The 21,836-nt window shown below is 58.7% G+C and overlaps 2 protein-coding genes across 11 annotated transcripts in view; both read left to right on the forward strand.

Annotated features, from left to right (window-relative positions):
* The window catches only part of KIAA1671 (KIAA1671 ortholog), a 29,327-nt gene extending 11,549 nt beyond the window's left edge, over positions 1–17,778 (forward strand). For 4 of the 9 annotated variants that reach the window (XM_058158224.1, XM_058158226.1, XM_058158225.1 and 1 more), the window contains exons 5-13: positions 874–3,603; positions 3,801–3,929; positions 14,035–14,153; positions 14,616–14,844; positions 14,929–15,109; positions 15,338–15,450; positions 15,641–15,783; positions 15,914–15,993; positions 16,228–17,778. In XM_058158224.1, the coding sequence (XP_058014207.1) occupies positions 874–3,603; positions 3,801–3,929; positions 14,035–14,153; positions 14,616–14,844; positions 14,929–15,109; positions 15,338–15,450; positions 15,641–15,783; positions 15,914–15,992 (3,723 nt within the window). In that variant the 3' untranslated portion in view covers position 15,993; positions 16,228–17,778. Of the gene's footprint in view, positions 1–873; positions 3,604–3,800; positions 3,930–14,034; positions 14,154–14,615; positions 14,845–14,928; positions 15,110–15,337; positions 15,451–15,640; positions 15,784–15,876; positions 16,005–16,227 lie in introns of all 9 variants that reach the window. The other 5 variants (XR_009152191.1, XM_058158229.1, XM_058158230.1 and 2 more) reach the window with 5 other exon arrangements.
* Positions 17,779–17,933: 155 nt separating this feature from the next.
* CRYBB2 (crystallin beta B2) lies at positions 17,934–21,224 on the forward strand. 2 transcript variants are annotated; one of them, XM_058158234.1, is made up of 5 exons: positions 17,934–19,591; positions 19,805–19,923; positions 20,130–20,262; positions 20,605–20,747; positions 20,919–21,222. In XM_058158234.1, the coding sequence occupies exons 1-5, from the start codon at positions 19,313–19,315 to the stop codon at positions 21,085–21,087; spliced, it is 843 nt and encodes a 280-aa protein (XP_058014217.1). In that variant the 5' UTR covers positions 17,934–19,312; the 3' UTR covers positions 21,088–21,222. The 2 variants fall into 2 exon arrangements, with proteins under 2 accessions (XP_058014217.1, XP_058014216.1); XM_058158233.1 differs by having other exon boundaries at positions 20,130–20,747; positions 20,919–21,224.
* Positions 21,225–21,836: the final 612 nt, after the last annotated feature.

The following is a 21,836-nucleotide window of genomic DNA, read 5'->3' on the forward strand; positions in this document are numbered from 1 at the left end:
GGATCCCCAAGAGCTTCATCCGCTGCTGCCTTTTTTGGGTAGCCCAGAAAATTGTGTTTTTTCCTAGCCACGTGTGCCCAGGAATGCTTTAAGCAGCTCTCCGGGATCGTAATAAGCTGTAGGTTTGTCCCTTTTCCCAGTCAGTTAGATCACGGTCTAGCTGTTATGCCAGTCTTCCCCAAGTTTAAAGTTCAACTCCCATAATCCCTCAGCCAGCGTGTGGATTATGGGAATTGAAGTGTCCCAAGATTCAAGAAAGGGCCACACCATTTTTGTGCTCTTTCTAAGCAACCTGATAGCCACACGGCCTTTGTGGTCCTCCCAGCCCTTCCTTGAAGGTTTGCTCCGCCTGGTGATTCATTGATCTGTCAAAGGATTGTGCTGGTTAACTGGCTGTGCGACATAGAAGTGAAAGTGTAGGTGTTGTACTTATGTGTGTAAGAGGTTGTGGTAGTTTTGCTTGTATAGCCAGTTTAATAAACATTTCCCACTATATATACATTTTTGCAAAGGTCTCAGATTTGGTGTGATGTCTGGTGCGGTCTCTTCGCAAAGCTTTTTTTTTGTGTGTGTGTGTGTATGTGGGATGGACCATTCTTTGGATGAACCTGAAATTTAAAGAGATTGCTTAAACCCAGGGGCAAATGCCCAGCCGTGTTACTGGATGGATGGTGGAGTATAATGTACTTTGTATCATTCTCTGCATTAAAAAAATTAATATGCTGCTATGAACTATTTAAAGAAAAAGACTGAGGTGTTCCTGAACGCTTTCAGCTCTGACTTTAAAAGAAAAAAAAAAAGACTTGATCTGGCAGATGCCAGTTAGGTGCCCCAAACACCTCTTTAATGCATGCATATTTCTGCTTGTTTCAGGAGGAGACACTGCCTGTGGGTGGAGCAGATGTTGGAGAAGCTGGCATGGCTGGCAGTCCCTGGAAGCCCCTGCTGCTGGCAAAAACACCATCCAGAGAGGGGCTCCCCAAGAGACAGGGCAGGCTAAAGGCCTCTCTGCCAGCGGAAGACCCTGGCTTCGTCCTCAGCCCCAAAGTGAGAACGTTGTCCAGTTCGTCCACTGAAGATGCCTGCCCTAAGACGGTCAGAGCCACCATGTTTGAACACCATGTGCAGAGACACAGTGTGGTGGCCAGCCAGCTGGGCCCTGAACCGGCCTTGCTGTCCCTGATGGTGCCTTTTGGAGGCTCGCGCTGCTGTGGTGAGGAGTTTCGGAAGGAGAGAATGCTGGGAGAGGGCCAGCCGACCAAAGCCTCCGCCCTGGAGGCTGATGCATCAGGGAAAGCCGGAGGACCCAAAGATCCCAGACCTTTCACCGAGGATGAAGGCTGTCTGACGTGGGCAGGAGACCCCCTGGGAGAGAAGGGTGAGCAACCTGCTTCAAAGAACATGGAGGATTCCCTGCTGGCTCAAAGGATCGAGCCCAGGTACGAGATTCTGCAGACCGTGGGGGAGAGGGCACAGAGCGAGGCAGTGGCAGCCGTCTCCGGAGGGAAGGCCGTCACTCTCCGCCGCCAGAGATATTTGAAGGAGAACCGGAGAGCCGGTGGCTATGGCAAGAGCGAAGGCTGGAGAGGGGCTTCTGCCCCAGGAACAGGCCCGTTGAAGGACCACCCTGCCTCTGGGATCCAGGCTGCTTTCTACAGCGAAGGAACCGGGCCAGAGAGAAATCGGGCCGGACAGCAGGTGTCCTCTTTCAGGATGAAGGATGACGGCAACTTTGCCCCGTGGTTGGAAACCGAAAAGGAGAAGCGGCTTGCTCCTGCTGGTGCGACGGAGGGGTCCAAAGCGCTGGATCGCACCCTGCAGAGGGCTGGAGCCAGGGCGACCGAGGACAACGGCTGGGAAGGCAGGGCCGGCGTGCTTGATCAGCAGACCAGCCGGGGGCAAAGTGCCAGCTGCCCGGGACTCCTCTTCGGCCTGGACCTGAAGCCATCTCGGGGGCCAGAGGACCCCAAAGGACAAAAGCTGCGCTCAGCCAGATACGGAGCAGCCCAAGAGACGTGGGAGGCCACGGCAGCAGGAAAGGAGTTGCGGGAGCTCGGTGTCAGAGCCAGGTGGACGAGCAGCTTCTGTGACGTTTCTGCTCCCAAAGGTTCTGACCGCTGGCGAAGGAAGACTCTGCCCCATGGCTCTGTCAGGTTTGAGGACTCGGGGGAGATCCCTCGGGGCCCTGTCGAATTGGCCAGCAGGAGAGACGCCCTGCATCTGATGGATGGCTCGGCGGCAAAGAGAAGCCCCCAGACCCTCCATGGACTAGAGCCCAGGCGGGTGGAGGTCACCTCTCCCAGCAGCCCGAAGAAGCCGCTCTCTCCTTCAGAGCCCAAGGCCACGTACTTTGCAGTCACTTGCCAAATCTCGGAGGAGATCAATACCCAGCCTGGGAGAGCTGCAGCTGTGGCTCCTCGTGAGAGCGCTTCCAGAAGAGCCGATCCCTTTTTGGAGGGGGAGAGCTCTCCAGCCAGGCCTCTTGGCAGGCGCAGGGGAGAAACAGGTGCCTCGGACCGTCCAGACACCGGGGATGCTAAGGCTGAAGACCAGGAGCTGCCGCAGAGACAGCCGGAGGCATCAGTGGAAAGGCGTCCGGCCAGAGCTGACCCACCCCTCCGTCCTGGGGCAAGGTCTCCTTCCTACTTGGCGCCCCTCCAGCAGGACAGCCAGCAGAAGAGATCCGGTGTGCTCAGTCTTTGCAGAGAGGAAGAGGAGGAGGAGGTGGACCCCGATCACTACAGATCGAGAGTGGTAGACATTGATGAGCTGATGGCAGAATATGGGGGAGAGTCCCAGAAGCTTTGTGCCAGGGAGAGCCAGAGAGAGAGCAGCTTCTCTCCGTGGGAGAAATGGCCCCCCAGGAGCAGCTTCTCGGGGAACCTCCCCTGCAGCTCTGACCAGAGAGACAGGACCAGGGTGGAGCACTCCTTGGGCAGCAAAGGGCTGGGCACCGAGGCCAGCAGCGGCAAGGGCAGCCATGCGCAGGGGAGCGTTCCACTGGAAATCCACCCCCAGGAGTCTAGGGCCAGAGTGGGGAAACGCAGCCCTCCTCAGTGGGGCAAGCCGGATACAGAGAAGCCAAAGCCATGGTCTGCGGAGCCTGCCGGGCCAAGGACGAAGACATCCTTTCTCTTTGGCAGGGAGCAAGGAGAGGGCACCGGGCAGAGTGCCAAAGATGCCAGTCCCGTTCCCCACCCTGCCCGGATAGACCCGGGAGGCTTGTGGAAGGAAGCCAGTCCGAAGCAGTGGGCAGTTCTGGCCCCAGCCGGGGGGTGGTGCCCCAGCAGCGACTGTGGGGGCGGCAAGACTGGGTGGAAAGCTGAGCCTCAGGCCGGAGTCCGGGAGAAGGGCCCTCCTGCAGCGCCGCCTGGAGCGGAGCGGAGCAGCGCCACCACATCCCCAGGGACAGGGGCCATGCCGGAAGAGAAGCATTGCTCCTCTGACAAGACTCCTCAGAGCCCAGCACAGCTCAGCTTTCCTTTGGGACCGAGGCTGGATCAGGCCCACATCTGCCAGCGGTTCACTCCCGAAAGGCCCGGGGTCTGGCTGAGCAAGGGAGGCCCGTCGCCGAGGGACTGCTCCTCCCACGGACGCACGAGGGTACGTGTGGGGCTTGGAGTGGGAAGAAAGGGGCAGGGCAGTCGGGGTCTGGCTCCCTTGGGAATTGAAATCTAGCCCACCTGGAGACATCCAGAGACTAGGAGGGCCGTCGAGACTCAAGCAAGCACCTGATATTTTTGGGGGGGTGGGTGGGGGGAGGCTGCTTCTCCATCTGATGGGTCTCCTCCTCCTAACAGGAGCTTGGAGAAGGCAGCCTCGGAGTCGACCGTGATGATGCCACAGCCGTCAAGGGCTCTCCGTACCTCCTTTCCCAGCAACGCAGTCACAGTTTCTACAACGAGAGGAGGACTGACCATTGGCCGGGGGTGAGTGCTGCCACCTCTTCTCTGGGCATCTGCAGGGCTGGTTGGGCACCCAGGAGGCCATTTGGAAAGGGTCCCCCTGGGATGCCGTGAGTCAGCGGTTGGTTCTTCCAAGGAATGGGCCAGGGATGGTGTCCCGCCTTGGCTTGGGAGGTGGAGGAGAACGGCCTTTGGCCCCTCAATGCTTCGGCCACTGGCCGGGGGGCTCCGTGTGGGGCTCGGCTCTCCCCCCGCAGCTGAGTCCCCAGCAGAAGTGCTCCTAAGCGGGGGTCCAATTGGGCCAGCAAGGAACCCCGAATGTGTGGGTGTAATGGGGGGGTGGGGGGAGGCGTGATGTCCTTAACATTCCTCCGAGGCCTCGTCATGGGGAAGGGATTGTGGTTTGGGTGCCCCCTTGCCTTCATTTTTGGTGGTGGTCGTTACGGCGCAGCTCCCGCCTGGCTGCTCCACTCGCCTGTGGCTTAGCAGGGAGCAAGACCCCGTCGTCATAGTTTATGGCTTAGTATTTGGGTTGAACCCGGTTGGTCATTGGGGTTATGGAAGAAACCATGTTTCCTCATAGAGGAACGTGGCTTGTGCCTGTCTTCCTGGGTGGGGTGAGGTTTGTTTCTGTGGGCCTGGGAATTTTGCTTGGGTTCTCCTCCGGAGGAAGCCATGTGTGACTGAGGTGGAGGCGGGCAGGGGGCTCCTCTTCCCAGCCTTGGCTGGAGGTCAGGCCGGCCTCAGACTGTGCCTTCCTTGGAGGCTGAGAGCAGACGAGGCCGCGGACCAAAGAAGAAGGGGCAGCAAGGAGTCCCTTGCCAGAGAAGCTGCGGGTGGGACGGGTCGGGGCAGTTATGCCCCCCTGGGCTGGGGAGGTGATGGGAGACGAAGGTTCTGGGAAACTGCAGAGCTTCCCTAATCTGCCCGATTAGAGCTTTGTGTATCTGCAATAAAAGTCACTTATTTACCTGACCCTCGACTCCTTCTGGAAAGCTCCACGGGGGTGGGGGGTGGGTGGATGGGGGTTGGGCTCTAGGGAGGCATTCTGGATGAACGGCTCCAGCTCTGCTTCCAGAGAGTAGTTTCAAGACGGGGCCCCAATCCCAGCCCAGCAACCCTCCGGCAGTTGCCCTGCCCAGCAGTGGGGAAATGGGGGGGGGGGGGGCTCCTGCGCTGAGCCCCCTCCCTGCCTGCTATGAGGGGGGGTCTGTGGGGAGGGGCCTCGGCTGGGAGGGATGAGCTGGGCCTTTCTCTGGGCCTGCCTCCTGGCCCCATAGGGCAGTGTCTGTCTCCTCCCTGGGAGCCCAGGGGGCACTTCGGCCATGCCTGTCGCCCATGGGTGAGGATCCATGTCCCACTCGGGGCCCTTTGGCCGGATCCTGAAGGGCAGCCTTGCCCAGTAGTGAAATGTAAATGTGTTACTACCAGTTCTGTGGGCGTGACTTGGGGGGTAATGTGACTGGGTGTGCGTGGCCAACTTCTTTTTTTTTTTTACTTTTAAAAGCATTTATTTTTTTTTACTTTTAAAAGCATTTTAAAATGCTTTTAAAAGCCTCTGACAATCTCAGCTGAGCCACGTGATCATCAGAGGCTTTTTTTTAACTTTTAAAAGCATTTTTTCGGGCGAAGAAAAAATGCTTTTAAAAGTAAAAAAAAACACCCTCTGATGATCGTGCGGCTCAGCTGGGCGGGGGGGGCAGGGATTTTTGCTACCGGTTCTCTGAACCACCCACCGCCATTGGTACTGGATTGGGCGATCCGGTCCGAACCAGGAGCATTTCACCCCTGGCCTTGCAACACAGAGACAGAGTTTCCTGCTTTGAAGTTTATCAGGGCTGTGCAGCCACCTCAAGGGTAGAAAGACCCCTCCCCTGATCACCGTGTCCAGCTCTGCTGAAAGATGCCAAGGCTGCGCCCCCCCCCCCCGAATTCCCTTTGGGGCGACTCTTTTGGTTCCCTGGAGGAGGAGGGGGGCAGAGTGGAGGGGCCCCTCTCAAGGCATAAGAGAGAGAGAAAAGCAGATCTTCCTGGGGGAGGGGGGCTGCAGAGTCAGCGCCCCCTCCCCACCTCCTCTGACCGTGGATCAGAAGCTCGTCTGGTGATGATGGGGGGAGGGGGGGAAGAGAGAGAGAGAGGGAGAGAGGGGCTGATGAATAATTTGCAGCTTCTTGGCGGGTTCTGCATTTCAGATGCTCCGGAGAGGGGAGAGTGCTGAACAATTGCTTTGCCATGGGAGGATTTTATCCTCCCATTTAATTTTTAAAAAGCAGCTTTGACAGAAACATTAAGCTGCTTTCTCTCCTCTCCTCTCCTCCGGCAGCCGAAAGGGGAAATGAGGTCACTGGCCACAAACGAAGGGGTTGACCTTGTGCCGCAGCCTCTCCCTGCTTAGCAACCCGTTGGGCCCCTGGGGAGCTCGGAGACGAGCATTGGGCCCCCTAGGTTTCAGGAGATGCCCCCTCCCTTTGGCTCCCCTGGGACTGCCCCAGGAGCTGAGCTCTGAATTATGCAGGCTCTCTTGAAGGGGCCTGGGCCTGCTCTGAAGGGAACAGGATGGGGGGCATGGAGTTCTATTACTGTCCAAGTGGCTGGAAGCCCCTTTGCAGCCTCTGGGTGAGTAAGAACCTTTCTCTTGCTTTCTGTCCCATTCAAATGGGTTGGTGGGGAACGACTCAGCTTCCTGGCAAGGACGGGGGAGGCTCTTGGCAAATAACCCGACTCTGAACAGCGTAGAAGCCTCTTGTTCCCCCTGGAATCTAGGGAGAGAGCGGGTCCGATGGTGGCCCCTTGCCCAGCGGAGTCTCCTGCCTTCATTACCTTGCTGGAGGGCCGGGTAGAGTTGGCTGGGCTTTTCCTCTTCCATCCTGCTGGCCTTTTCCCTTCGTGCTTTTGTGGGCCCTTCCCGAAGTGCCTCTGGTGGCACCTGCTGGGCAGCCACACGAGGGCGGCAGCAGCCTTGCCCCCACAACACCCAGTGGCAGCTGGTTTCCAAGGCACATTGCCAACCCTCCAGTGTGTTGATGCTGGCCTTTCTGGAGCTGCAGGGCTGCTTGGGCCGGGAACCAGTCTGGGCCTTGGGCGTGGGCTGTGGGGATTTTAAGCCAGTCTGCCTGGAACTGGCCTGGAGCAGACCCTCCACCCACCCACCCCTGGCAGGCAGGAGCAGACCCCTGTGAGCTTAGCAAGGGGGCACCCCCCAGCTGGAGCCTCCAGGCAGGCCATGCCGTGGGCAAGATGCCACTTTTTCCTGAAGGAGGAGAACGCCACGTTGATGCCAGGTATTTAAGCTTCCATGAAGGCCTTGGCATCTTCCCTCCTGCTGCATCACCGCCTGCCTGTGCCTGCTTCTAAACAGGGTGAGAAGCCCAGTCCCAGCAGCCCTCTGGCACTCCCTGCTGTGCCAATGAGTGCTCCCCCTGGTGGCCACATACCCACCCACCCCCAGCAGGAAGTGGTCTTGCCTGGAAAGGGGGCGCGCTTGATTGGCGCCTCCTTGCCCTCTGTGCCACTTAAAGGGAGCTCTCCTTGAGCCACACAGGCTTAGAACCAGCGAGGCTCCCAGCGGGCGGCTTTCGGAGACTGCAAGGTGGGGAAGGAGCCAGTTTCTTGTTTTTGCCCGACTGCCTCCTGGAGTTGAAGGGCAAAGGAGGGGCTTTGGGGTTTCAAGTTGGCCATTGCTGGACAAAAGAGAGTTTCAACTCCCTATTTTTCGCAACCAGCTCCTTCAGGGTAAAGGATTATGGGGTGCTGTGGTGAAAAAGGCAGGCCTTGGATGTGATTCTGCCCGTTAAATAGGGAGAAAGGAAGATCCCTTGCAAGAACCTTCTGCCATCAGATTTCAGATCGATGAAGCTGCCAGTTATTTTTAGCCATGGGTGCAGCTTGTCCTCAGGCCAGAGGCACAAACAGGAAACTGCAGAAGGGCAGCAGCGTAAGACTCCTGTTGATGAAGAGGGGAGTGAGTGGGGGCTCCCAAACACCTGTTCTCCCCCCTGCCCTCCCCCCGGGGCTATTTTTAGAGGGCTCAAATGAAGTCATCTGTGCAGGGGGCCACCAGAGTTGGAGAAGGCTTGCTTGGGAGAGGAAAGGGAAGAAGCGCCCTGAAGAGAGGGGGAGGGGGGGCAAGGCACCCAGGGAACTTCCCTTGGCCTAGATGCCCGTTGCCTGCACCCCCCACCCCAGCTGCCTGTGGCAGAGACTTCATCCCTGCCGTGGTCAGACTGGAGGGGGGCCTGGCAGGCACTGTGGGGGGGTCCCTCCCTTCCGCTTGGCATCCAGAGACCACCTGGATTCACCCATCTGGTTGGGGGAGGGGCCCGGAGAGAGCAGTCCTTGGCAGCGGGGCATCCGCGGGCAGGCTGGAGATTTGGCTGCGGCTCTTGAGTGAAGGGGGGGGGGAGAAAAGGCTGGCACCGGAGGGTTAATGCGGGGTGGCCGCGTGCCGCGGCGGCGGCATCATCCGCCCGATGGGATGCGCCCGACTCGCGGGGCGGATGCTGCTGTTCCTCCGGTGGTTGCCATGGCAACTTCGCCCGCACTCCCGCCTGGTCCTGCCCCTCCCCCGCCGCTTCCCTTCCCGGCAGAGCGGCGGCGGCGGCGGGGGGCGTTGCGTGGGTCGGGCCGGCGGCGGACCCCCCCCCCCCACTCCCTGCAAGCGCGGCCTTTCCAAGCCGGCTCATCGCGAGCGAGCTCTCCCGGCTGGGCGACCGGCTCGGAGTGGCCGCCTCCTTGGCAGATGGGGGCTTTTCCGGGATGCGCGTCCTGGCCGGGCCCGGAGCTCCCTGCGCGGAGTCCGGGGCGCGCGGCTGCTGCTCTTCCTCCTCCAGCGCTCGGCAGCGGCTGCCCGCCCAGGGGGCTCCCGGGGGGAGGGCGGCGGCTGAGCGGGGGGGCTCGCTAGGCCTCCCCCGCGCAGCGCAGCCCCCGCCCCTCGCCCCTCCCTGCGCGCCCGGCCGGCGCTACCTGCGCTCGCCCGGGGGAGCCGGCGCCGTCCCCGCAGGCCGGCCATGGACTCGCTGGGCGAGAAGCTGGCGGGGGCGCAGAGCCACGTCAACCGCTGGGTGGGCTCGGTGCGCCGCTCGCTGCACGAGGCGCTGAACCTGGTGGCGGCGGCGGTGGTCCCCGAGCGGGCGTCGAGCGAGGGGCCGGGCCGGGCCCCCTTCAAGCGCCCGGCCTCCTTCAGGCAGCTGGCCACGCGGGGCCGCGAGTCCTTCCGCCACTTCTCGGTGCGCAGCCAGCGCCGGCTCTCCTCGCTCAGGAAGAGGCCCGCTGGCGGGCCGGAGCAGCCCACGCCGGAGCGCGTAAGGACGGGCTGGGGCTGGGGCTGGGGGTGGGGGAGACCCTTCCCGCTGGCCCTCGGAATCGGCTTCCTTATCAAGAAAGACACCTTTGTCCGAAGAAGATAATTGGGGGGGAGTGGAGGGCCACGGAATCCTTTGCCAACCGCTGAGCCAGGCTGAGGACTCCCCCCACCCACCTGGCCGGCCCAGCTCCCTTCCCGAAAGGCAGCAGGGCTGTGTAGCCCAGCACTGGGGCGCTGAGTCAGTCGGGCCCAGGGGGTTCTTGCTTGTCCCAAGCCTAAGCAGGGCTCCAGATGGGACCACCCCTGCAGGGAAGGCTGGTGACCTCGTGGTGGGGCTGGCATGAGGCAGAAGTGTGAGGAAGGGGAGCTGGGGGTGGGGCAGGCTGAGGGTCTCCTGCTCCTCGCAGGGGCTTGGGGTGGTGGTGGCAGAGATCAGCTCTTACTTCTCTGATGTTGCCTAGGTGGGGAAGCTGCCTCTAAACCGGGGTCTCCAACCTTGGCAGCTTGTAAGACTTGTGGACTTCAACTCCCAGAGTTCCTCAGTCCACAAGTCTTAAAGTTGCCAGGGTTGAAGACCCCTGCTCTAAACAGTGGGGAGGGTTTGGGTGGGCTTGCTTTCTGCATGGTTTGTCTTTGGCGACCCACCGCTCTTTCCAGGAACTTGCCTGCTGGCCTGGCCTGCATTTCCCAGAGAAGGAAGAGGGCAAAAGTCCGTTTGTCTGCCACAAGCGGAGGCATTGCATCCCCACCCTCACCCCCACCGCCCAAGGACCTGGGCTGAGCTGCAGGAGACTTTGCTGGGGAGCGGAGGTGGGGGATGGTGGTGGTGATGGTTTTCATCTAAATTAACGTTTCCCAACTTCAGCCCCTTTAAGACGGCTGGACTTCAACTCCTAGGATTCTTACCGTGGCAATGACTGTGCTGGCTGGGGAATTCTGGGAGTTGAAGTCCACACAGCTTAAAGTGGTTGAGGTTGGGAGACATTTTCTCCGAGGACCCTGAAATTTCGAGAACCATTGTGGCGAACTGGATTGAGTCTTGCCTTTGCACCTTGTTTTGATTCTCTTTTGCAAATATTTGCCCACAGAGGACTTTAACCAGCAGGTATGGCTGGCATATGATTTGCCAGAGAAGCCTGGCTTGGTGGGGGTGCTTTCAGAGTGTTTTTTAAAGCAGAGTTCTCCAGGAGGTTGGTGTGCCAGCCCTCTGGGACAGCTAGGCGCTGTCCAGAGGGGCACCCCTTGGGTGACACCACGTCTCCGCGTGTGGGAACTTTGGTGCAGGCCTGCGTGGCAGAAGGAAGCTACCTTGCTGGTTCTGACAACCTTCTGCTGACTGGCATGGCAACCCCGGTGGATGCGTGGCAGCTTGCAGAGAGGGGAAGGTGAACCGGGCTCCCACTTCCTGAGCCCAGAGATGAAATACAACCACCAGGAATCAAAAGCACCCAGCAGGGGCAGCCTTCTCTGGCCAGAGGTTGGGTTTCACTTCCGGTGTCCAGAGCTGTAGCTGCTCTGACCAGCTGAAATGCTGGCACTGAGCAGGCTTTGGAGTCCTTGTGGTTTAAAGAGAGTTCAGGGATGTTTTGGAGCTTTCCCACCAGAGTGAGGGTCTCTCTCTCTCTCCCTCTTGAGAAGTGGGTCAGGGTTGTTTCTGCTTGTCCTGTAGAAGGAGGTTGCCTCCTTGAGTGGTGCCCCCCCCTTCCTCCCCCTTCCCATCCACTTGCATGGGAGACGCTGCAGATGTCTGGCTGAATTGTTCTGGCTCTGGTTAAAAATACTCTCGAACCTTTCAAAGTCTTTGGTGTGGGGGGCGGAGATAGAAAATCTGCCAACTCACATTGAAGAAGCTTTGGCAGCTTCTGAGAAGCCCTCCTGGAGGGGAGCCATGAAGCAATTGGAACCCCTTCCCCCAAAAAACCTGCTTTACCCCTCTCTCTCCCACCATCTTGGCTCCGTGACTGTCTGTCCCTTTGGGGGCTTTTGTGACCCCCCCTCCCCGGGGCTTGTGCCTGAGGACCCTCCCACCCACCCCGGCCATTTCTGGCTGAAGCCTTGGCTCCTTGCCCCTCCAGCTTCTAGGAAGGAGTCAGCCCCCCCCCACCAGGAAAGAGCTGTGATCATAGGAGGGTGGGGGTGGGAGAATGGGTGAGGTCAGACACTTCTAGGAAACTGCTGCTTATCTGTGGCTGCAGCCGCCTCTTGCTCCGAAGCTGCACATGGGCTCTCTTCTCCCGGTGTGTTTATGTGGTGAGCCAGGACTTGCTGGTGCGTGCAGAGGAGACTCGCCCAGTTGCGTCCTTTGGAAGAGAACGTTTCGGAAGTGGAGGGCCTTGTTTCCGAGGGAAGGTGGGGGGGTAAGTGGGAAGCGGCGTGTGGGGTTGTGCACTGGCCACCCCTGCTTTTCGCCGGCCGAACAGGAAGCGGGCAGAAAGGATGGGATGAGAAGGGCCAAGGAGCCGGGAGAGACGGAGTCCTCTTTCAGGATTGCCTTGGCTGAGCTCAGGAATCGGGGATCCTGCCTCCTTCTGGATGAGAGTCTTGAAAGAGACACGGCTGCTCACGCAGGCAAAGAGGAGAAGCCCCCTCTTTAAGAAATCCTGGGGGGGGTGGGCGTGCTTTTCCCAAGAGTCTGCAAACAGAGAGGAGGAGGAAGAGATTATATTCGGCTCTTTTTTAAAATCTCTCCGTCTCGGTCATCCCTGGCTCCTTCCTGGCGAGCAGGGCAGCTGGAAAGCCCTTCCAGGCGGTGGTGCTGCTGCTTGTCAGTCATTTCAGCGGTGGTCTCGTCCCTGGGTGACCCTCCGGGGTTCCGGCTGAGAGCGACTGGCCCTGCCCTTCTGTGGGGCAAAACAAGCCCATGCCAGGGAGGAGTGGCCCCCCTTCCTTTGGCTGGCTCAAGAGGAGCACCTGCTGCGTGGGGGGGGAGCATAGAGCTTCCCCCCAACCAAGGCGGCAGAGGGATTGGCTGCAGCCTGGACACAGCAATGTGTATCTGGGTGAGTAGTTGTGTAGCAAAGCTGCATGGTTGGGGGTTGCGTGGCCAGAAGGCTAGTGGTCGCACGATCTGGGAGGCATCAGAGATTCCTCGGAGGCTTTTCTCGGTGGGGGGGGGTCACTGCTGGCCTTGGAGGGTGGCCTGGACATTCAGGGATAGAGCAAAAGCTTGTCACAGGCCCCTTCTCGGGATTCCCATTTTGGTAATTTGACTTTTTTTTTGAAAAAAGTTTTTTTATTTTATAGAGAAACATACATTTAAAACATCAGTAATTCCTTCCATGTGACATCTCGGTGTTTTCTTCCTGGCTCCATTATTTTGTTGTTTCTTCTTTCTTCACTCCAATTTAAACGATTACCATTTTTCCACAGATATATTATCATTTTCTTACATAAGTGTCCATTGCTGATCTATACCTTTCTTCTAACCATTGATAAAATTCATTCCATATCTTAAAATATTTTGAATCCTCTCTTTCTTTTCTTTTCTTTTTTTTTGTTTGTTTACATTTATATCCCGCCCTTCTCCGAAGACTCAGGGTGGCTTACAATGTATAAGGCAATAGTCTCATTCTATTTGTATATTTTTTACAAAGTCAACTTATTGCCCCCCCAACAATCTGGGTCCTCATTTTACCTACCTTATAAAGGGTGGAAGGCTGAGTCAACCTTGGGCCGGGCTCGAACCTGCAGTAATTGCAGGCTTTGTGTTCTAATAACAGGCTTCTCTATTGCCTGAGCTATCCCGGCCCTTTAATCATCAATCTGTTCATTTCTGCACAGTCTAAAATTTTTCTAATAATTTCTCCTTCCAGGGGTATTTTCTCTGCTTTCCAATTTTGTGCAAAAAAATTATTGCTGCTTATTTGATGTTTAATCAAATAAATATTTTCTTTACTAATTTTACTAATATTTTCTTTACTAATTTTACTAGTATTTTTCTTTACTAATTTTCTCTGGTAGGATCCCCAATAAAAACAACTCCGAAAAAGTAATTTCACTTTTGTTGTCTTCCAAACAAAGTCCATAGTGCCTATGTCAGTTTTTTCTCATCTGAAAGTTTATTCATTGAAATCTGTATCTTTTCTGAGATATCAGTTATTGATATTTCAGCCCATGTTTTAAAAAAACCTCTTTAATAAAAAGTTACAGCTGTCTTTTGCCATTTTAGCTCTTTTTCTGCCAGGCCTTCAGTTCCCTCTAGTGTCTGTTTGCAACCTCCCTCTGCCCTCCATTCCTGGCACTGGTTCAGTTCCACATCAGTTGTTTCCCATTTAACTACATACTTGTTTTTCAAATCTCACAGCAAAAATAAGCAGTGTTTCAAATCTCAGTGGGTCTCCCAGTCTGTTTAAAACTTTCTTAAATCAAAATCCTTGTTTTGTTTTTGCCAGTCGTTTTGTCATTCAAAATTCTTAAGTCCCTCTTTAAAACTTCTTAAATCCAAAGAAGGTACAAATTCATGAGGGGTCAGATTAAACTCGCCATTCTGAAGTTCTCTTAATATCCATAAAGCGGTGAAATTGAGCATTTATGAATGCAATTACAAAGGTTTTTTTTTTCTGGCTTCCTGTCCTTATGAACGGCTCCACGGTTGTGGAGAGCAGAGATGCTAGCTCCCCACTGCAAAAGTCCCGGAAATTCTGCTTCCCAGGGAAGTTACAAGATTTGGCCTAGTGGGCCCTTGGGGGAGGGGGCTGCCTCCATTTCCATGGGGCAAAGTGGGAAAGGGAGGAGCTGCTGCCCCCCAGCCTGTTCCACCTGGCACCCAGACCCCAGGTCTCTCCCTGGCAGAGGGTGATGCCAGCTCTCCCTTCTCATCTTCCCAAGGACCACTTGAAGCAGTGCTTCGGCCGGCCGGCAGCAGAGACCAAGGACACCGACATCCTCGTGCAGGAGGCCGACAGCAGGTATGACACCTGGGGCGACCAGCGGCAGAGTGGAGACAGGTGAGGGGCCAGGGAGGGGCGCCAAGGGCACATTCCCACACCTGCTTCCTGCAGTCCAGTTGACAAGCAAGAAGGGCAGGGGAGCCGCGAGGGGCCCCCCCCTGGCCCCAGGCAGGACCCCCAGAGCCAGCTCTGGCTTCCTAGCAGCTGGGGGGGGGGTTGATGGTGGCAGGAAGTGGCTCCTCCAGCTGCTTTCTCCCTGGGAAGTGCAGCCTACAGCGCCCCCTGCTGCTCAGTCAGCTCCTTGCCCAGGACCCAGATGGGGTGAGGCCCCCCTCTTGTGCTGCAGCTGGGAAGGGGCCTCCTCTCTCTCCCCCCCCCTCACATTTGCCTGAGGTGTTAGAATCCTTCCCTGTCCCCAGAGCAAGCCCCTCCCTTGACCCCAGCTCAGGCGAGGGAGGGGTCCTTGCAATCAGTCATGCTGCCATTCAGGGGCCGAATCCCATCTGGTGCTTGTCCTAGTTTCAGCTCGGAGTCTCCTTCCTTGGAGGGCAGCATGGCCCCCGCACAGAAGCCATCCCCTGGCCACCGAGCCTCCTTGTACTCCCCTCAGAGGGGTCCGGCCGCTGCCGCTGACCGACGGGCTTCATCCAGGGAGCAGAGGAGCCACAGCCTGGACGATTCCAGCCCAGACGCAGAGTCAGCATCTCCCCCCACGGAGAAGGACAGTCCGGACTTCTCCTTCCTGGAGGTGGGTTGCAGGGCAGGTCCCTCTGGCTTTTTTGAGGGGGGGAGGTTTGAGCTCCCAATTGCAAGCCGGTCTCTTCTCTTGCAGCAAACTCCCCGGCTGGACTCGAGGGTCCTGAAGAGCCGCATCCTCCTGGACAAAAGGCGGCGGCAGCATCGGGCCCCCATCTCCCACACCCTCAGGAGGGGGGCCAGTGGGGACGCCCAGCCGGCCCCAGTCTCTGCGGTGGAGGGAGCAGCCAGCGCCTGGATGTTCAGGGACTCCACAGGTGGGACCAGTGAGAAGGCCATTGCAGCCAGGAATTCCTTCCCCCCCCTGCCCTCCCCCCCTGGCCAGCATTTCGACTGGGGGCTGTGGGAAAGGGGTGCGCACCTGGCCAGCGTGGCCTCCAAGACAGCAGCCACAGGACCCTCTCAGCCCTGAAGCCTCTTGTGGGGGGGATTCAGTCTGTTCTGGTGATGATTTTCCTTCCTCCCCTCCCCTCCTCACGGTGAAGAAGAGAAGCCCCCCAGGGCAGGAGAGGAAGAGGAGTCCCTTCCAGCAGAGAGGCTATTCCCTGCCCAGCCACGGCTGCCTCTCTTTCCGGGCCTGGCTCCCTCCGCCCTCAAGGTACATCGGAGAACCCCCACTCCCACCCTGCTTGTCTGCCCTGCCCAGGACCACCTGAAGGCTTGATCCTGGACACAGCCGGGGTGGGTGGCTGAGTGGATGGACAGGTGGGTGGGCTCTCCGCCTCCCCTGTAGGCCATCGGCTGCTTCTCCGTTTTCTCCTGAGGGGGATTTGGGGCTTCCTTCACAGGCTCAACTCAGGAAAAGGCACGAGTCGGAAGGGAGGAGGGAGGAAGGCCCCCCAGCACCCCTCTGCAAGTCACCCAAAGGTCCGTTTCCGGCCAGGGCCTCCGGGGGCCGGGCGCTGGTGGCCACCCCCGAGAAGGAAGGGAGGTGAGAGAAAACAAGATGGTGGGGGGGGGAGGTGTTGGAGTCACACCACCAGGGCTGCCCCTTATTTCAGCAAAGCCTCCCCCACCCGCACAGCCTCCAGGGCGGCTGCTGAGGCTCTGCTGCCTTTCAGGATGGAGGAGCTGCCCCCCACATGGCTGACGGAGCTGAAGTCCAGGAGGAAGCAGGACCAGCCCGAGAGCCCCATCTGAGGTGCCGGGGAGGTGGGTGGGCTGAGGTGGGGGGGTGAGCTGGGGAAGAGAGACTCACCCACTGAACTGCTGCTGGTGCCAGGCAAAGGGATGGGGGGGCCCAGCCTGGCCCAGGCAGCTTCCCTGCCTGCCTGCCTGCCTGCCAGGTGGGGGAAGAGGCTGCAGGTGGTCCAGGGGAGGCCCAGGCAGTTCAGATGATCTGATTTCCCTCCCCCTGCTCCCCCCTCTTTTCTAGGTTGAAGCCATGACTGGCCAGAGGAGGAGCTGCCTTAACTGACCGCCCGCCCTTTCCCTGCCCTCCCGAGGCTTCCTCTCGCCTTGACCAACCACCGCTCCGTGCTCAGTGCCTTCCTCTTGGAGCCCTGTCCGGCTCCAGCCCCAGAGGACCCGCAGGAGGGGGGCCGGCCCCCACCGCCCTGCACCTGGGGCTGCCTTCCTGCTGGGGAGTCGAGGCGAGAACCTGAGATCTGTGGGAGGGAGAGGCCTCGGCCTTCCCCTTTTCTCTCTGCAGAAGTGAGAACCGGATCCCGCTTTCTGCCGCTTATTTTTTTTCCGGGATCCAAACGAAAGTGTGTGGATTTGCTCCTTGGCCAGGGGCAACAGTGGTTCGTTCCTGTCTGTCGCTGTTCAAAGATTGGAGGAGATTTTATTGTATGAGTTTTGTCGGCTGTGGAGTAACTGAGCCGTCCTTTCCCAGGAGAGAGAAAGCAATAAAGTCCAGGGTCTCCTCCAGAATGGCTGTAAATCACTCCTGGACTTCAGAAAGAGGAAACGGACAGGAGGGAGAAAGAAGCAAACTGGGTCTTAGCCACGGAATTGTCTTTGTCTTTGCTGTAGATTTTCTTGTAAATATTTGGGGAAGGGAGTCCTGCATTCGATTCTGGTCCTTCCAAATGTCCGGATCTCCCCCTATTTTAAGTGTGGGGATATCAGTCAGCAAATGAGCGAGCCTCTCGGTGGCCGGGTGGGGAGGTCCCTGGGAACAGGGCAGAGACCCTTGCAAGCCCTTTTCTGCTCCATCCTGGTTAGCTGGAGAAATCCCCAACTGGGCAGTTCTGTGAATGCTTGGGTCAGCGATGGGGCCCGAAGATCTCCGAAGACCCCTTTGGTTATGCTGTGGGGCGCATGGGGGTCACCCCCCCTGCCTTTTGCCCCTTTGGAGGCACTCTTAGTGCAGTGGCTACCCCAAGGCTACCTCTGGTCCTGGCTGGCTGGTTGGCTGCTCAGTCAGCCCTGTGCCCAACTTCAGGGTCTGCATTCCTGCCTCCTGAGATGCTGCTGTGCTTAGAAACTTGCATCCCCCCCTCCCCATAAGTGCTCTTCTCGAAATGCTCTGGATCCCCAAAGGGTTCAGCCAGACGGGACAGTGACAGCCGGCCGTTGGGCCTGGGGTGAGACCCCATCTGCCTCTGCGCCTCCCAGGTGCCGGTCTTGGACCACAGCCTGCCTGCCTGCCTGCCTTCCTTCCTTTCTTTCTTTCTTTTTCTTTCTCTCTCTCTCTCTCTCTCTCTCTCTTTCCCAGCCTGGCAGAGGGAGGCCCATCTGCTCTGCCAGGCCTCCAGCCCTCGAGCACCCTGTCCCTTGTTTGGGGGAGATGGCCCCGCCCCCTGTGCCACTTGGAGGAGGCCTCTCCTGGCAGTGCCAGCAGGAAGTCCGGGCATCCGCAGCGTTTCTGAGGCTGGGAGACCTTGGCTGGCAGATCCCTGGGAAGCCGCTGCGCACGGAGGTCCTGCTCCTGGACATATTCCGTCTCAACCGTCTTGATTAAAAAGCTTGCTCAGAGCGACTTGGTGTGGCTGAGGTTTTCTTTCTCTCTTCCTGGTTGGAAGCAACCCTCTTCCTCTGGTCAGCAGCGCTACTTCCCTGTAGACAGGAAGGAGGAGCACTGCGCATGGACACGGGCACTTACATGTTTGCCCCACTGCCTCCTTTCCAGATCAAAGGGAGCAGCTGCCCTGTACTTCCATTGTACCCTGTTGGTCACGCTCTGGTCAGACTCCCTTCTGTTTGTTGCCACAAGAGGGAGCCCTTGAGGCGTCCAGTCTCCCAAAGCCACTGGGTGCCTGCAAAGACCCCAGAAAACCCCGGTTTGGTCTCCCTGTGAAACAGACGGCCCAGCCCCCGCCCCCCGCCCATCTGCATCTGGCCCCCTTCCCTCTATGGTAGTTTGGCTGCCCCTTGCCAAATTCAGATGATCACCTGGGAGTCCTCTGCCCATAGGCTGCAGATGGGGAAGGGGGGGTTACACTGGCCAGGCTGCTCCCACCAGTGCTGCTCTCCAGTCAGCCCCGGGCTGAAGCCCACAGGCGCTTTTCTCTGGCCTCCATTGGGGAGACGGGACTTTCTCAGGGCAGGAAGCGTCCGTGGAACTGTAGCAGCAGTTTCCGGAAGGCCCAGCACAAGCCCTGGGCAGCTGCACGGCGTCCCACTCGCCCCCCGTCAGTCAGACTCGGCCACTGGAGGAGGCCTCTGTTCCTGGGTTCCCTGCCTGCTTGTAAGCAGAGGTGCCAGAACCTGATTACAGATTTGGTTTCTGGCTTCCCACAGAGAAAAGCCTCTCCAGCTGCCTGGAGCACTTGGTCTGGTGGGACGGGAGCCCTGCGTGCCATGGAGCAGCCCACCTGCCCACCCGTAAATGCTTGGTTGGGCTCCTCCTGCACAGGGCGTGTTGCAGGGACCGGCTCCGGCTGACACAGCCCTGGGGCCACTCAGGAGGGAGGAGAGCAGAGGGTTTTTGCAGCGCCAGGCCCTGGGGTGGCTGCACCTGCTGAGGTCAACAAAACTGGGCTCTCCTTGCCCACCGAGCTGAGCAAGCAAAGCAGGGCCGCTCCAAACTGAAAGCTCATGAAATAACTCTCCCAGGACAAAGGGAGGGTGGGGGGGGGAGCTGACTCTGTTTGCATTATACTTTAATCCAGCATTCTTGGTTTGGGTCACATGTTGATCAATACTGCTGGCCTGGGACTCTGCCACCCGCTATAAATGGTGGGGCTCGGCGGCGGATTTTCAGCGGCAGAAGCAAATTTTGGTGCAACCGGTAGGGTTCCTCCGCTTCGCTTTTTTTCCTGGGCTTGACGGTGCCTTTTGCGTGGGGCTCTTTCCCAACTGGGGTTGAACCCGATAAGAGGAAAAGGGCAAACGGAGGAAGTCTGTCCTCTGTCTTGGCCAGATGGCCGAGGTCCTTGGAAGCGGTAAACAAGGGATCTCTTCTCTTGGCTAAATATGCCGGGATCCCTTTTCTGCTTCCCAAGATTTTACTGGGATGGGAGGCATTGGCTTCTTCCTTCATATTGCTAGTTTTCCCCCTTTCTCTCTCGCAAATGCATCCGGCTTCTCTTATCATTGGCAAGTACCCCTTGGCGAGTCTTTCGCCATGCCTCTCTTCCCATGCCACTCCCAAGCCGGGGAATGGCCCCAGCTTCTCCCCTGGACCGAAGAGATGCCAGAAGATGGGAGGGGGTGGTAGCCCTTCTGGAGCACCCTGGGCAGGGTGGAGGCTGTGTGCCACCCGTGCTGTGCCTTCCCTCCCCAGGGAGCAGCCCCCTTTCACCATGGCCTTGGACCATCAGACCTCGAAGCAGCTGCAAGCCACTTCCAAGGTCAGTGGGCCCATCCCTAGACGGCTGCGTGTTGGGTGGAGAGCAACCTGTATGGAACTGACCGAGAGGAGGAAGACGACCCCTTGCCTTGGGGACCATAGGGGCCATCTTGCTTCCCCTCCATTGGATGGGCACCGAGGCAGAGGAGGATTCCTTCCCCTCTTGGTCCAGGGCCCCAAAGGCTGTTAACGGGCCCTCTTCTCGTGCTTCCAGATCGCCCTCTTTGAGCAGGAGAACTTCCAGGGGCGCTGCCAGGAGCTGAACACGCCTTGCCCCAACTTGAAGGAGGCCGGGATAGAGAAAGTCAGCTCCATCGTGGTGCATTCTGGCCCGTAAGTGCCAGGAAAGGGAGCTCGGGAGCAGGGGCCGTGGGGCTGGTTTGGCCACGACAGGCTGGTACACCCGTCAGTCGGTTTTCCTCTCACCCCAGCCCCCTAAGTGTTTGAGGGGGAGGGCAGTACTATTGTCTGGGCAGCCCCAAAGCTCTTGGGGGGAGACTTCCAGCCGGGGTCTCACCCTGGTCTCTCTTTGCTCCCAGGTGGGTGGGATATGAGCAGGCCCACTTCAAAGGGGAGCAGTTCATCTTTGAGAAGGGGGAGTATCCCCGCTGGGACTCCTGGACCAGCAGCCGCAGGAGCGACAGCATCTGTGCCTTGAGGCCCATCAAAGTGGTGAGTGCCCAAAGGCAGGGGAGGGATAGCCCTTGGCGTGGCAGCCAGCCCCCACCACAAGCTTCTTGCAACTGTTTTCTGCCATGGGGAGGGATGATGATGGCAGCCAGGCAGAGCCACCAGAGGAGGGTGGTGGTGGCCACGAGAAAGCCGGGAGCAACCGCGGGAGGAGGGAGAAGGTGCCCAGAGACCCCCCTTGCCTTGCCCCTCAGTCGGGCGGGCTACGGAGAGCACCTGAACTGGGGAGCACTTCAGGTTTGGGCCTGGGGAGCTCAGCCAGGACCCCCACCCCACTCGGCTGGGGCCCTCCCTCTGCTCCCCTCCTCCCCTGCGTCCCTGCAGGATAGCCAGGAGCACAAGATTGTCCTGTACGAGAATCCCAGCTTCAGCGGCAAGAAGATCGAAATTGTGGATGACGATGTGCCCAGCTTCCATGCCTACGGCTACCAGGAGAAGGTGTCTTCTGTGCGAGTGCAGAGTGGCACGTAAGTCTCTGGGTGGGCAGCGGGACCCTCCCTCAGGGAGGGAGCCACCTTGGGCTTCAGGAAGGGACCAGCGAGCTGGAGAAGGGGCTCCAGGCTTGGAGCGCCGATTCGTGGGGCATTCTTGCATGAGTGGAGGATTGAGCTCTGCCTGACCCTGCCCTCCTCCCGCAGGTGGGTGGGCTACCAGTACCCTGGCTACCGTGGGTACCAGTGCCTGTTTGAGAAGGGCGACTACAAGGACAACCTCGAGTTCGGAGCCCAGCAGCCTCACATCCAGTCGGTCCGGCGCATCCGGGACATGCAGTGGCACCAGCAGGGCGCCTTCTACCGCACCAGCTAAACCCCGGGAGGGCCCCGGAGTGCCCCCCTTTGCCTCCCGGTCTTCCTCCGCCACCCGGCCGGGCCCCCTCTCCACTCGCTGCCTCTGCTTCTGCTTCCAACCCTAAATAAAGCTTTTGTCATCTGAAATGCTCTTCCCAGAGTCCTCGGCTTCAGTTTCTCCTGGCGTGGCAGAAAAATGGGGCCTCCCCACCCTGGGGGTCCCCAGAAGCTCCTGCTGGCCTGGCGGCACCCCTCCAAGGTGCCTGCAAGGAGGAGCTGAGCCCTGGAGCCCCCTTCCCACCCCCCACCCCCGTCGGGCTGCAGGCAGGTCAGCATAGGCTGCCCTTGGTTTGGAGGTGCCAGCCTGCAGCCCTCCCCCTTTCTCATCTCCTTTGAAACTGGAGGGGGGGTGTCTCAGAAAAGAGGCTGGTCTCTGACCGGGATGGAGGCGCCTGGCATTCAGGGTGCAGCCACTCCATCTGTCTGACCCAGACTGGCCTTTGCAGCCACTCCAAGGGCCTCCAAGGAGCTTTGAAGGGGAGGAGACTCCAGGGAGCTCCACAGGCCTGGCTTGCCTCACACACACACAGAGCGACAAAGCAGCCCAGATTCCCTACCCCTCCCTCCCTCCCATGCCAAAAGGCCTGGATTGATGGGTTGGACATGGGGGGGGGCAAACCTTTGGGGTGTCTGCTTTGGGCTGCACAGGAAGCAGCGAGAGGAAAAAGGTTGACTCAGCTGGCCATTGGCAAGCCTTTCCCTCCCCCT

This window comes from Ahaetulla prasina, chromosome 15, assembly GCF_028640845.1.
Source record: "Ahaetulla prasina isolate Xishuangbanna chromosome 15, ASM2864084v1, whole genome shotgun sequence".
NCBI classification, from domain to species: Eukaryota; Metazoa; Chordata; class Lepidosauria; order Squamata; family Colubridae; genus Ahaetulla; species Ahaetulla prasina.

Bases quoted from the DNA above. Each gene is read 5' to 3' on its own strand.
- CRYBB2 (XM_058158233.1), top strand. From the start codon at position 19,313: ATGCATCCGGCTTCTCTTATCATTGGCAAGTACCCCTTGGCGAGTCTT. The intron at 19,592-19,804 runs GTCAGTGGGCCC...TCGTGCTTCCAG, and splicing joins AGCTGCAAGCCACTTCCAAG to ATCGCCCTCTTTGAGCAGGA. The intron at 20,748-20,918 runs GTAAGTCTCTGG...CTCCTCCCGCAG, and splicing joins GTGCGAGTGCAGAGTGGCAC to GTGGGTGGGCTACCAGTACC.